General features: G+C 37.7%; 1 protein-coding gene across 1 annotated transcript in view; it reads right to left on the reverse strand.

Annotated features, from left to right (window-relative positions):
• csmd3b (CUB and Sushi multiple domains 3b) overlaps window positions 1-15,331 on the reverse strand; it is a 386,683-nt gene that overhangs the window by 180,056 nt on the left and 191,296 nt on the right. Inside the window, exon 6 of the mRNA XM_042434723.1 lies at window positions 14,173-14,380. Coding sequence (XP_042290657.1) covers window positions 14,173-14,380 — 208 coding nt within the window. The remainder of the gene's footprint in view (window positions 1-14,172; window positions 14,381-15,331) is intronic.

Raw genomic sequence — 15,331 nt, forward strand, 5'->3', positions numbered from 1 at the left:
CATCCTCTCTACCAGCAGCATTGATTAGTACTCTGCAAGCATAACACCATGCATTTGCACACACACATACTGTTTACACGCACATACCCCACCCACACACACACACACACACACACACTCATAAGCACACACTTAAACTCTCCTTGTCTCTTACACACATCTCCTTTTAAATCTCTCAGACAAATGCTAATGCTTTGAGCAGAGCAGCGAGAAAATGCATCACTTTTCAGATCTCTCGTGCATTACTGTGTGATGATATTTGTAAAAACTAAGAACCAACACAGCAGAATAGTCCAAATCTGAGCCGAGTGAAAGAGCAAACCAATTTCAACACTGGCACAGGATGAGTATATTTTGATTGATGATGTTGGAGAAACAGGGTTTGTATTTCATAGTCATGGACTCATTCTAACTGTACAGTTATTATCTGTTTCTCTCCACATAAAGGTGTAAATTCACCCACCCAAACAGATGCAGTGAAACCACAGGTAATACAGTAGGAGGGTTGGAGAGATGTCAATCAAGCACAGTGTTCATATGCTCACATAGTGCTGGGAAGGAGTCTAATTAGGCAAAATAAGTGACACCTGTGTGGGTGAATCATAAGTGTGTATGGCCTTTAAATGCTAAAGGGTTAAACCAAAACAAATGTAATATTTCATAGTATAGTATATATAGTATAGTATATTTTATAATTTATAAATACAACAGAGATCACTTCAACTTTTGTTTTTTGGTAATACTCTGAAAAATATATTATACATACTTGAATGTATTGTTTACACGTTTCTTAGCTCCCACCAAATTATCCAGTGTAATTCGTGGGAACTTTAGCCTTATATATATATAATATGTTTCCTACATTACTGAATAGTCCATTCTCAGTCAGTGTATGTGAGGTTTAAAGTTTCCACATCACACTTGTGTAAGTTTCTTATTGGACCACGGCTGGTTCAAAACTGGTTGTAATGTCACAAATCATGTTCGTAAGCACATGTCTTAAACTCAGGATGAAGGTGAACACAGAGAAACTTTACTCCTTCAGCAGATTAATGTGAAAACAGCCTTCTAGAAAAAAAACTCTGCGTATATATCATTCTGCACATTGAAGGTCAAACCATCCAAGTGAAGTAACAATAATTGAGACACATTTTGAGTGGAGGGGGACTTTAAATACATTTGTTTAACCACAGTCTTCCTTTTTTGATGTGACCCTATTAAGTGATCATACCTGTGTGTGTTTGTGTGTAATTAATCAAAACCCTTTACAATTACTAACAATTGCTTTTTTAAGGAATTAAAACTGCTTGTTTTTCTCATGATGCATACGTTTATGTTCTAATGTTATAGTCATTGTTGTAGTACTCGAGTCTGACTCTTCAGGACTCAGAAGTTGGAGTCCAGGACTCGGACTTGTTAATTAATAAAGAGGTAAAAGGGTTTTTTGTTTTGTTTTGTTTTGTTAGTTGTTTTTGTAATACACTGCAATAAATTGTTGTAAAAAGACAGCCAAATTATAACAATACTGTTTTTTCTAAATACAGAAAGGTACAATACTGTAAATTTTGATGCTTTATGGAGCCAAAACCAAGAATAGACATTAACAGTAAGTAAGATTTGACGGATTTGACTGAAAATAGACTTATTTTCATTTTCAACGCCACAGTAATGGAGGGACAGAAGCCACATGTAGTTACTGTTTAGATTAAAGACTAAGTTTTGCTGGCAGCTCAGGATATTATAATTAACAGATTTACATTGACCCCCTTTGAAAGGGCATGAAACTTGAGAATTATTTTTTCAAACATGCATACTTGAATATACTCGATATATCTGAAAGCCTATGAATAAATGTTCGGTTGCATAAAGCTATCACTTGTCTCCTCTTTTGTAATAGATGTTAAGGGTTATGTGTTTTTAAATGTAAAACTCATCTGATCTCATTACTGGACCATTAAGATTGAAGACACATTGTTATTCACAGTATATGTCTGCAATTTATAGTTGTTTTTATTATATCAGTAAGAAGAAAACTTTTCAGTTGTTGTAACATTAACAATAATAAACTGTGCATGTAGATTACAATAGCAACACTGTACAAATACTGTATATTACTGTAGGCCTACTAGTATCAAAATATAAACCTAACATTCTACAGCAGAATACTTTAATAATTTTTACAGAGATGAACTGTTAAAGTAAATTACGGTAGTGACACTGTAAAAAAACGGTAAAATACTGGCAACTAAAGCTTTCAGTAGTTTACAGTAATTTTATGGGGAAATTTGTTACAGTGTAGGCCCTTCTACTTTGGCATAAGCTATTAATCAGAGATGCACCAATTGGTCGTCCACTGATCTAAAACAGCTGGTTTTTAGCTGATTGGCCATCGGTGACTGGCAGATCTGTCTCAGATTTTCCGCACATAGCTGCGCTATGGTTAACGTCACGCACACAGCAGCAGCTGCGTCACAGACAGTGTAGCCACACACACACATAACATGCACATCGTGCACACAGCACACGGACAGTACAGCCACACACACACACACACAACACGTTGTTGGTGTGGAAGTTCTTTAGTGCGAGTGAAGAAGACACAAAGCTCGCAATTTGTACTTACTACTTGAATACCTTTAAGTACAAAAATCCAAAAAAAATCTTATTTAATTATAAAAAAAAGGAAATCAGAATCTGCAAAAATCGGAATTGGTATGTCAGACTTTTGAAAAATTGGAAATCAGAATCGGCCATGAAAATTTCAATCGGTGCATCATTAATATTAATATGAAATGGTGACAGCTGTAATTTTTGTTGTAGACTTTTTATTTGTATGTCAGCTCTTTGACCATGCCAGAGTGGAGCACCGGAGCCCATCCTAGAACTCAACTTTGACTCGACCTTGATGACTCGGACTCGGACTCAGGTAATGGGAACTTGACTCTGACTCAACTCAAACTCCTCTTCAGTGACTTGGACGTGGACTTGGACTCGAACAATGGGGACTCAAGACAGAAATCTCTACTCCAGACAGAAATCTCGACAGATTTCTGATATATCTGTCAAGATTTAGTGACCTGACTGGTTATAGTTATCAAAATATGCAGTGATCACAGGGTTATCGAAATCTACAATTAAAGGAATAGTAACCTTCATTTTAGTGAAATTAAACAATCAATTACAAAAGATAATGTTTGAGGACATTAGGTCTAGTGTGTGCCAAGTACATCATACACCAGTGAGATACTCAGATTTGCCCGGGACTCGAGGAAATTCTTCACATTTCTCTATTGCATTGCAGTTGTAGTAAGTGGATGTTTTGATTCATGTGTTGCTGTATCAAATGTGATGATGATGTGTTGGCACTGATCATAGGCTTCACTATACTGTTAAAGTGAAGAAGAAGGGTTGAGTGTGGGAGGATTGGTTAAATCTTGCCAAACTATCACTAAAACAGATGCTGTTACATGCCCTTGGCTCACAGTGTTAGCGACTGAGACACTCAGTATACTGAACTGACTTATATCATCCACAACTGTCAGTAATAAATATGTACATGGTGAGCTGCCACTGCCTTAGCTGCTTTCATGTACTGTAAGTGAATAGCAGAGATGAATCTTCAGATTTGTACATATTGTACAATGTACATATGTGAATATCTGTGTCCCACAGTGGCTGAATTAACTTTCTGTCAGACCAACTTACCTATAGTTATATGACTCCAGGCGCTTGGCGACAAGGTTTTGACTTCAGTTCAAACCTGACAAAATTAATTCTTAGTGCCCCTAAAAACAAATCCTAGACAAGCAGGAGAATGGCAAATGACAGACTTTGAATAGCCCATTCTAGCAATACCATGAATTTGGTGACAGGCTGTCAAGTAGGTGCACCTAAAAGAGCATTAAACAGCAAGCTATTTCCTGGACTCATGTAGAGAGATATAAGACATAAGATAGAGAGAGAATGGAAGAGAGGAAAATAGACAGAGACAGACAGACAGCATAGACAGCTAGAGCCAGATAGCTAAACAGCTAGATAGCTAGATGAGGGCAGAGAGCGAGAGACAATGAGAGAAAGACAGACAAACAGAGGGGGAGAGATCATTCTATTGAAGATGCTCTACTTGGTTTCAAGGGCAACTAACAACAACATATAAAACTTGTGTGCGTTTGTGTGTGTGTGTGCACGTGTATTAGTGTGTGTAGTGTTAGGCTAGGATTACAGGCACTTAGCTCACAGCGATATACTTCTCTCATAGGCGCGAGCACACCTCTCTGCATACCGATTAGACACAAGTGTATGTGTGAGAGAGTGCGAGCAAGTGAGTCTCTGTGAGTGTGCATGTTTGTGAATGTGTCTGTATAACAAACCACACTGTGTGTCGCCGTGTGTGAACATGGATGTAGGCTACATCTGTGTGCGTCATTGTGTGTGAGACTACTGTTGTCAGCCCCGCAGCAACTGATAAACACATAACAAATTCTCCCACACTCACATATTAGCAAATCAGCCATTAGCTGTCTCTGCTAATTGCCATTGGAAATTAGCATTTTAGCCATTAGCTCATTCTGCCAATGCAGATTGCCAATGGAAATTAGTATTGCACTCAGTGTTGTGAGTGAATTGCTAAGGAATCAGCAGCGTGACTTAGTTTTCAGAAAAACTGACCATGGCCCTGACCATGATTAGATTCATTTGAAGTGAAGAAGAGCCTTCAAATCAGTTTTTATGAGAAATATTGGAAAAACTTTGTCTGGTGAAAGAGTGAACAGGGCATTTTGTGAGTTCAAGTTAGGTCACGTTTGAGTAAATACCAGGGCTTGACCGTACCAAAGAGGTTAATTGATGTCTTTGTCTTTGTGAGGAATATTCTTGTATTGAAACCTTTCATGAAAGCATGCATCCTTTGATTTCCAGTTGACTGGGTGTTTATTATGCGCACAGTAAATAAAGATTCTCTCATTTGCACTCTTTCACATAATGCTGTTTGGAGATAATGTTATGAGTCTTGGAGAACTTCTCAGGGACATTCTCATTAGCCAAGTCATCCTCCAATGCATCCTGAAGTTGGCATGTAATCTTCTGAATATTTATTTGTCCACCGTCACCTCCATTTTGGGATTGTCCTTTGGTTGTTACATGTAACATTAAAAAATGAATATCATGAAAAAGAATCAAATATCAAGACCAATATTGATAATAAAGTGTGCGTAACAGTTTTCAAATGTAAGAATAATGATGGAAGAGTTTTTTCAGGATTCACAGAGGATTGAGACTGCCATGGAAGTCAGTCTCAGTCTGTCAGTCTGGAGACATTTTCAGGTCTGAGTGGTACAGAAAACAACGGGGGAGGGTCTGCTTCGGATGCATGCATTTTATGGCAGGAGATGAATATGAGTGATAATACAGTTAACAGTCCCATCAAATAGCTATGAAACCAAAGAAAAGTTTGGCACTGGATCAAATAATGGCTGAACATGCTGGAAAGGTGTTGTTTATTGTCTTTTGTTTTGTATACAGCACCTAACCAGGATTTTCATTGTGCGAGTATTACGTCAAATAGGCCTTGGGAACACAAAAGTTACAAAGCAAAATGAGACTGACGACAACAGATTCCTGACTATTCAAACAGAAACGGCTAGGTCTGATTCTCTGGCAGCTGAATGCTACTGGCGGTAATGACATTCACATTGATGCAAGTCTGTCGTCTAGACCACCTCAAAAAAAATGTCCCGTTGATCCTTACCTGTTACCCTCTGTCGTTGAAACTTCTGATATATCTTGTAAAGTTATCATTTAAAGTATTTAGTATGCTACCTGCTTAACAATGTCATTTCAATGTGTCTCTTCCCTCCATAATCATCATCATTCTGATAAGACAGATAAATAAAGGTTGTTTACAGAGAAGGATGATGGAAACAGTATTGTTTACAGAGTGACAATTTGTCAACATCAGGCATCGGGAGTTTTTCATGGGGACAAAGAGGACAACTAATTCTACTGTACATACGTGGATGTAGATTTGTCACGCAGTACTTGTAACTGCTACAAACATGCACACTCATTTATGAATGCATACGCTTACATGCAAACAAGCACAGACACTTTACACAGTCAAAGATGCATACAGAAAGACACGTATGAGAGTTCCAGTGGTTGATCTCGACTCTTTGCATCAAACCTAACTAGAAAACCATCTTAACCTCCGAGCAGTTTCAGCCCCTTTTAGAGCCATAAAATGTGAAACTTATCCCTGCTTGACGAAAGGCAGTCCTAGATCCTTTTACAAGAGAAAGGCGTTAAGGATGAGGACTTACTGATTGATTTGGCAAATGTACAAAGGGTTACACCCCCAGTAATGTCCATGATGAGTTACTGAGCCCAAAGTGATGTTAAATTAAAGCTGCTATTTTGTCAGAACATCACTCAAAAAATTAATTTACAAGGATATTAAATTGAGAAAACCAGTAAATCTTTACATTTAAGTAGTTATAATCAGCAACTATTTTCTATTTTTATATGATAAATGTCCTAAATTCTCTAATAACTTTCCAACATACACAGCAGAGACACAAACCTCAGCCAAACTATTCTCACAAATATGCGTACAAATACCCTGATTTTACGCTTTCAAATTGCATGCAGTGCATACACCAAAGTCATATTTTGCATGCAGGTGATACGCCACATTTTTAACCTTTTTGCATGTCATTTAATGCTGTTGGTTAGGCACAAAAACGCCGTTGGTTAGGTTTAGGCACAAAACGCCATTGGTTGGGTTTAGGCAGAAAAATGCTGTTGTTTGGATTTAGGCAGAAAAACGCTGTTGGTTAGGTTTAGGCACAAATACCATCTGGTTAGGGTTAGGGAAATATTACGGTTTGGGTTAAAACACTAAAATGCAGTAAAAATGTCAAAAATGCCAAGCATGATTTTTAAAATCTTTTTTTTAAATGCCCACACGTGACAGTAAAAATGTCTGGTTGGTGGTCTCGTACAGTGCCCTTCTGCTGTTTTGCAGCTTTTTGCCAGCTGATTATCTAGCCATCCACCTAACCCGCCTCCTCCTAATGAGCCAAAAATCACCTTATAAAAGGAAAGAAAGTCATATTATATGATGTCACTTCCCTGGGAAGGATTGACGTATCATCTGCACACAAAATTGGACTTTGGCGCATGAACTGCACACAATTTGAAAGTGTAAAGTAGTGTAATTTGTACGCAGATTGAAGAAAACAGGCTGCTGCAGTACATTTATTATGAAAATATACAAAATTTAACCTAATTCCAGAAGTGTTGTACTGGCTGTGTGGGCCACTGGAGTAAACAAACACACACGTCATTTCCCTAGAGCCATCTGGAGACGATGTATTCTCTCCAATGCATTATTCTGCTGGAAGTATTGAAAAAAAGGCATACTGTGGCCTTGAGGGGATGCACCTGGATGGCAACAATGCTTCAATGCATTCTGGCAGTTAAACAATGCTAAATTGGTACTACATGGTCTAGTGTGGTCTAGTTCATGTCAAAAAACATTCTCCAGACAATTACAACTCCAAACTATTTACAGAATGGAAGCATCCATGGGAATAAGCTGTTTATACCAAAATCAGACCCTGTTAAGAGGATGTCTCAAAAGAACATTTATCCAATCCTTTAGGGGTTCAGTTTTGGTGATGTTATGCCAAGTGCATTGCCTTTTGCAATGTAGCACATCCATTGCAAGGCTTTAAGAGCTGTTCTTTCTGCGATGCCCCTCTGAGCCTTGCATCATCTTAAACAAGCAGTTTCATGACTTTTTCTGGCATCACTGATGAAAAAGACATTCTTAGCCACAATACTACTTTGTTTTCTTCCCAGGTGGGAAGCCATTAAAGTCACATATTTAAATTAGATGTTTTGTGCACACTGAAATTTACAATAACTGTGTGTGCCTCACTGAGAAAAACACACCTTTTCTGAACATGGAGGTCTTACTAAAATGGATAATACAATTTCTTAATGTGTATACCTATCATTTTTAACCAAATGTGATTAATTTTCCACTAAAATGCTATGTTTGTGCATCACTATCAATAGGGAAAAGTATACATTTATTTACTTATATATTAATTATACCGTACTGTGTATCCACTCCTCAAAGAAAACTGTGAGAAAACTCTGACCTTAAAGCTGGAGTGCGGGACTTTTGTCTCCCCCTTCTGGCAGTGAGAGTAATAATAAAAACACATGCTTACATCATAGGTTCCGCCATAAAACGGTGGATATGACTCATTTCACTATCAGAATTTGATCCATTCAGTCCGTTAACATTTGGAAAGTCTAGAAGAGCCGCACAACTAATTTATTTTATCCCCCGTTAGCAGAGTGCTAACCGGAAGTTAGCCGCTTGGCCAGCAGAAGTCTCTGGTGCGCATTCAAATGGCCAGTGCGGGAATGTCACTACTGACACCCGAATTAAAAACTCAGTATACTGTGAAATACAGAGAGATCTACCTGGCAGTGATAGGCTAAATCAGCATTGTGTGAACTCACTTGGCAAGGGCTTCAATGTAACAGACGTTCATTTATATGCAAAAGTTCAGCACTGCAGGTTTGAATAGAGTCAGTTTAGCATATTCAGGGGTAAGTGGTAAAAGTTTTGCTACAATCTGTATGTCTGAATGTCACTGCTCTTTACTCAGTATAAATCTAAAACCACATTATTATCGTGGCTGCTGGAAAAGACCCATCATCAGCATGAGAAACCTAGACAGTGACTCCAGGGTTAATTCAGTGAGTAAATAACTACAGAGCAATATAACACATCTAACTACAGCCAAGACACCGGTCAGACTAAATCACACAGGACCAGTCACCCTCACATTATTCCCCAAAGGCCAACAATCTAACTTCAAGCAATAAATATTGGTTGTAAATACTCCTAAGAAGATGATTTTTCACAGCAGTGAGGTTCTATTTTCTCCCACAGTTCAAAATGAAACCTAAATCTTGACACTAATTACTCCAATCAAATGTGTTTATGCTTCCTTTAAAAATGTAATATTGTTTATTTCTCTCATGGCAAATTAATGACACCCATAAATAACATCTTGACTAACTGGGTAAATTAGTCAAAAGTTTAACGCTGCAATAAAAATCAACTTCATGGACAAGTCAATTGGGAAAGTAAATTATCTTCAGGAAAAATATATTATTGGTAATTGTTAGTAATCGACTTTTTGCATGTATGTTCGCTTGCACAAACAAATGTATTGCCATTTTGGCCAGAATTCTCTCAAAAAAGAGATTTCAAATTCATGCAGATATTGAAGGTCAAAAAAAGTGAACTGAGATTCAAAAATAAATAGCTGTACCTTTGCTTTATCAATTTAATCAGTCTGTATTTGATAATTGTAAGATTGTTCAGTCTGTACTGTACAACTAGATCATGTTAAAGTCAACTGTGGAATGAGAACACGTTTTGTTTTTATTAAATATGGCATTTCTGACAAAAACATAACATTTACTTAATTGACAAAATTAAAATGAAAACATTACTTAACCTTTAGTTAACTGTGGCATGTTAGTTTCATGCAGTTTGTAAGAGAACAGTCATGTGAATAACTGCATGTGATAAAATGTGACCATCACAGTATGATCAGTGCTAAGTTGTTTTGAACCAATATTCTCCTGCATATGCAGGTACCCTGTGCTTTTTGAAACATGACTGCAAGTACACACTCACAAACACATATACACACATGAGTACACATGACTGATGGTGTGCACCTGTATAGAAATACTAATATGTTCCTAAAAGCAGTTGCCAGGACATTATTACTTCCAAATCAATTATACACGCACACACTCTAATATCCCTGACCATGATTAGATTCAAATTGGTTACAGCAACAGCAATGGCTGATCAATACCCTAATTTACCAACGATCAATAAGCAGTCAGAGCAATAAAATATTGTTATGAGTGAACCATCTGAAAACACGAGAAAATAATAGAAAAGCACAGAACACTGCTAAAAGGCTAAGTAGCACAGATCAGTTAATTCTTTTATAAAATACAAGGCCCAGGCAGGAAAGAATGTACATGAACGTGTGCGTACATGCACGCACACACACACACACACACACACACACACACACACACACAGACACACACACATCATATTTCATTTTTTGTGTGGAAAAAAGTGCAATACATCCAGAACAAGAGATAAAAAACTATACTTTATTTCTGTATTAATGTTTTCTTTTTATTACCTGTTCTTGCTTGAGTTCTAACTTATTTTTATTACCTGTTCTAACTTTTTTATTACTTTACTCCAAGTGTGGTTAAATTGTTCCATAAACTCAGCAGCTATGTGACTGCAGAATCTTTCCAGAAATGCCAGGTAGAAATGTTGACAAAATCCTTTTGAAAAAATATATAGATTAGAACCACCATCGTTCAGATGTCACTCATGTTGTTTGTCTGCTTTGTTGTTGTTCTTGCTCAGTGGTGCATGAAGCCAAAAAAGTTCAACTTCTAGCTTCAGTAGATAGTGCTAGTCTGCAGATAGACCTACTTGGAAGCAACTGACTGACTTCAGCAGGGTTGCCAGGTCTGCAGTTTTCCTGTGGAATTGGGCTACTTTTGAAGTGCTGCCACAGAATTTCATTTTTGTCCGTTGGTTGAGTAGGCCTATTGTGCATGCACATTACATGAATAATATCTATAAAAATCCATATTTTAAATGAAATAATTTATTTATAACTAAATCCTACCAAAGTGACTCCAGATCAGCACGTACACACACACACACACACACACACACACACACACACACGATGTGCTGTACACTAAAAACACTCACTGGCATACTAAACATTTATGGTGTTAATTTGTAGATATTACAATACATTTGGCAATGATAGCAAAGCTGTTGGACTGTAAAAGCAGTGTGTATGGTTTGGCAGAGGGATATTTTGAGTTCTGTTATTGGGCTGGTTTTTGGGTATCTGGCCAACTGACTAAACTTGCTTTGTGGAGTCCCATCATCATGGATGTTTTTTGTTTTTTAATAAATGCTGACAAAAACTTTACAGTTACACAGAATATAAATGAAAGATGCTAAATATTTAATTGATGAATAGTCAATACAATATATTATGGCAGTATATTGCTGCCAGGCCAGAAAAAGGATCAGTATCACATTATAACATGAAAAGTTTATTGTTATAACAAGATATTCTGTTACTTCTTATAATGTGAAACGATTCATGTTATAACTAGATAAGTTGGTCTTGGAGATAGACTAACGTTAGATAACGTTACTTTGGTTGTGAACTGGCACTTAGTCTTTTGCAGTGAATTGGCATCAATCAATCAATCAGTCAAATATGTAATCAATAGCGCAGCATTTATCTGGCTGTTTTTTTTTTTTTTTTGAGGGTACTGTTGGACATTCCAAAGTTTAACCTGTTACAGTAATGTTTACCAAATAGGCTACATTGAAGCAGTTTACCTTTCTGTGCTTAAGAGCTGGAGGTGTACATAACTTTAATGTTTATAACTATAGAAATACACAGCTTTTTATTATCTGACAAGTTTTTTCACAACAGGCCTGTTCCTTTTAAAGTTGTTACTGCTTGATGACTTTCCACGGAGAGCTATGAGTACAAGACCTGTGGTGTGTGTGTGTGTGGGTTTCATGTTATAACAAAGTTATCACATTATAATGTGAAACATTATAACAATAAGGTAAGTTATAATGTCAATACACTTCCGCAGTATATAACTTAAGGTATGATTTTACCCAAAAATCCAACATAACTGACACAAATAACCACAAATCCACAGTGACTGGATACCAGTTGTTTCTTTGAAATGCAGTGGGCCATTTGCTTCTCTTTTCTTCAGCTTTCAGCAGTCTGTAAAGTCTGTAGATAGCTCCCATTTCTTGTTGAATCTATTTTGTCACTCGCACAACAGTTCTTTCCCATTTTAGATGTGTTTCTTTAAGTTTTCGCTGCACACTCAGACTTTCTACCACGGCAATGAAACAAGTGACATCTGTACAGTATACAGTGGTACTTGAAAGTTTGTGAACCCTTTAGAATTATCTGTATTTCTGCGTAGATATGACCTAAAACATGATCAGATATTTACACAAGTCCTAAAACTAGACAAAGTGAACCCAATTAAACAAATGAGACAAAAAAAACCCCATTTTTTTCATCTTTTTCATTTATTTATTGAGGAAAATTATCCAATCTTAAACATTTGTGGGAGGCAAAAGTATGTGAACCCTTGCTTTCAGTAACTGGTGTGACCCCCTTTTGCAGCAATAACTTCAACCAAACGTTTCCAGTAACTGTTTATCAGCGTTGCACATCAGCTTGGAGGAATTTTAGCCCATTCGTCCTTACAGAACAGTCTCAACTCAGGGATGTTGTGGGCTTCTTTGCATGAACTACATGCTTCAGGTCCTTCAACAGCATTTCTTTAGGATTAAGGTCAGGACTTTGACTCAGCCATTCCAAAACATTATCTTTCTTCTGCTTTAACCATTCTTTGGTAGAACGATTTGTCGTTTAGTGTCTTTGTCTTACTGCATGACCCACTTTCTATTGAGCTTCAGTTCACAGACAGATACCTTGACATTTTCCTGTAGAATTTGCTGGTACAACTCCGAATTCATAGCTCTATCAATGATTGCAAGCTGTCCTGGTTCAGAGGCAGCAAAGCAGCCCAAACCATGATACTACCACCACCGTGTTTCACAGATAGGATAAAGTTCTTATGCTGGAATGCAGTGTTTGCTCATCGCCAAACAGAATGCTTCTCAATAAAGCCAAAAAGTTCGATTTTGGTCTAATCCATCCACAGAACATTGTTCCAATTACCTTCTGGCTTATCCATGTGGTCTTGAGCGAACCATAGACAGCAGCAATGTTCTGTTTGGAGAGTAGTGGGTTTCTCCTTGGATCTCTGCCATGAACACCGTTGATGTTCAATGTTCTCCTGATGATGGACTCATTAACATCAACTGTAGCCACTGCAAGAGAGACCTTTAGTTTCCTAGACGTTACCCTGGGGTCTGTTGTGGCCTCCTGGACTATTACATGCCTGCTCTTGGTGTGATTTTTGTTGTTTGACAACTCCTGAGAAGGGCAACAATGGTGTTGGATGTCTTCAATTTGTATATGATCTGCCTGACAGCCGACTGGTGGAGCCTAAACTCTTTAGAAATGGTCTTGTAACCCTTTCCAGCTTGGTGAGCATCAACAACTCTAAGATCCTCAGAAATCTGTTGTGTTGTGAAGCTCAGAGTTCTACAGTGAAGACCCAGATTTCTCTTCTTTAAATAAGGCAGGGCCTCCCAGACTCACACTTGATTGTCAACCCATTGATTGAAACACCCAACTCTAATTTCCCCTTCAAATGAATTGATAATCTTAGGGGTTCACATACTTTTGCCACGCAAAAATATGTAGCATTGGATCATTTCCTCAATAAATATATGAACAAGGGTAAGGTTTATGTCTGATTTGTTTAACTGATGTCTCTTTATCTAGTTGAAGGACTTGGGTGGAAATCTGATCATGTTTTAGGTCATATTTATGCAGAAATAGAGCAAATTCTAAAGGGTTCACAAACTTTCAAACAGCACTGTATGTCACAAAACTTCAGCCCAAGTACAGGTGGCCTCTGTCTGTTATACCACTTACCACATACAGCCTGCCTGTCCTGCTACATACAATGGGTTTTAAAATGCTCTAATGTTAAACACATCAACATGATGTTTAGATATTTCAACTTAAGCCTACTTACCTTTGTGCCATAGAATAATTGATGTTCACAAAATACATGCTTAATTATCAGGCCATCCGATCTGAACCCTGCCACCCACCCCTGAAATTTTATTGTATCATAAATACGTATTTTTCATTTTCATCGTCCGACTAAATGTATGCCTCTTACAACTGGAGAACTGTCCTGTCCCCTTCTGCAATTTAACACTGAACCGTGACTTATCCCTCGATTGCAATTCAGAGATGGTTGTGAAACTTAAAATACAAAATCTGACACAGATACACGGACAGTTCTGCCACATCCATAATTTCACGTTGCTCAACAGCACAATACCCAGGACTGACAAACATGACTGAATGAATAAATAGGGTAACTCACCAAATGGTTGGTGGTTCAGATCCCTCCACTTCTAGGTAGTCATACTTCTCCTCTGTCTGGAAGTCTGTAAAGATGACAGAGATGGTGTCTCCAGGTTCGGCCAATAGGATCCAAGTACAGTCGGCCTGGTTACCATAGTTGCCGGGGTAACCGGGACTGGTCACCACCCCACTGCCGCCCCTCACAGTGCCCCCACATGTGTCCTCAGCTGTCAATCAAATCAGAGTGACAAATAGAAAACCCGGGTTAGGGAGAGGAGGAGGGACCGAGGGGCGGACTTTTTTTTTAATTAAATTTTTTGCTTTTGGTTAAATTTCCACAGCTATATAAAATGGGGCGGATCAATTAGCGAATATATCAGTTCAGTTTATTTACCAAATTAGCAATTAAGATCTAATTTTCAATAGTACTACCATTATTTCTAATCCACTTTGAATGCAGGTTAGCCAGCCTGGCTCCCCACCTCTCTCTCCCTATATGAGGTGATTTTTTAAGTCACCTTAATTTTAGTATATATACAGGTACATTCCTTGCTCTCAACTCTTAATGTTATTTTGTGGCTTGAATGTTAGCAATGGGTGACTTTCTGATGACACATAATGTAAACTGTCAAGTCATACTAGCTAACCATATTGTGAAAATATGGAGCTCTTACATCACTCTTCAGATATGAAGTAGTAAAAATAGCACATAAATGGTTATGATAATCAGTTCTCTGCCATTAAGTAAGTTGATTTCGCTGAATGATGTTTTCTTTTAGTTAGAATCGGGAGTGGGGTTTAGGGGTTAGGCTGCAGTTCCTGTCACACTCAGAGCTGCTGTCCTCTCCTCCAATAAGAAACTTAAGTTTTGCTTTTTTCAAATCACAGAGCTCCGCTCTCGTCTCCTCCAATCACCACCAAGGAACTTTAGATTTGACTGTGTCCCAATTGGCTGGTTTAGTGTCAGTCTATCAATTAATCCAATTAGTTTGAAAACATATAGACCAGATGTGATGATAATTTGTCTTTTTTTCTTAATTGTTGATCACATCTGATTAATAGTATTGTAATTGATAGTAGTACTGATTACTGTATAACAGATAAAGACACATGGATTGCGCTGTGCACACGGCATAAATTATACACATATAATTTATACAGATACACTCACAGAGAAA

The sequence above is a fragment of the Thunnus maccoyii genome, chromosome 15, assembly GCF_910596095.1.
Source record: "Thunnus maccoyii chromosome 15, fThuMac1.1, whole genome shotgun sequence".
In the NCBI taxonomy this organism is placed as follows: Eukaryota; Metazoa; Chordata; class Actinopteri; order Scombriformes; family Scombridae; genus Thunnus; species Thunnus maccoyii.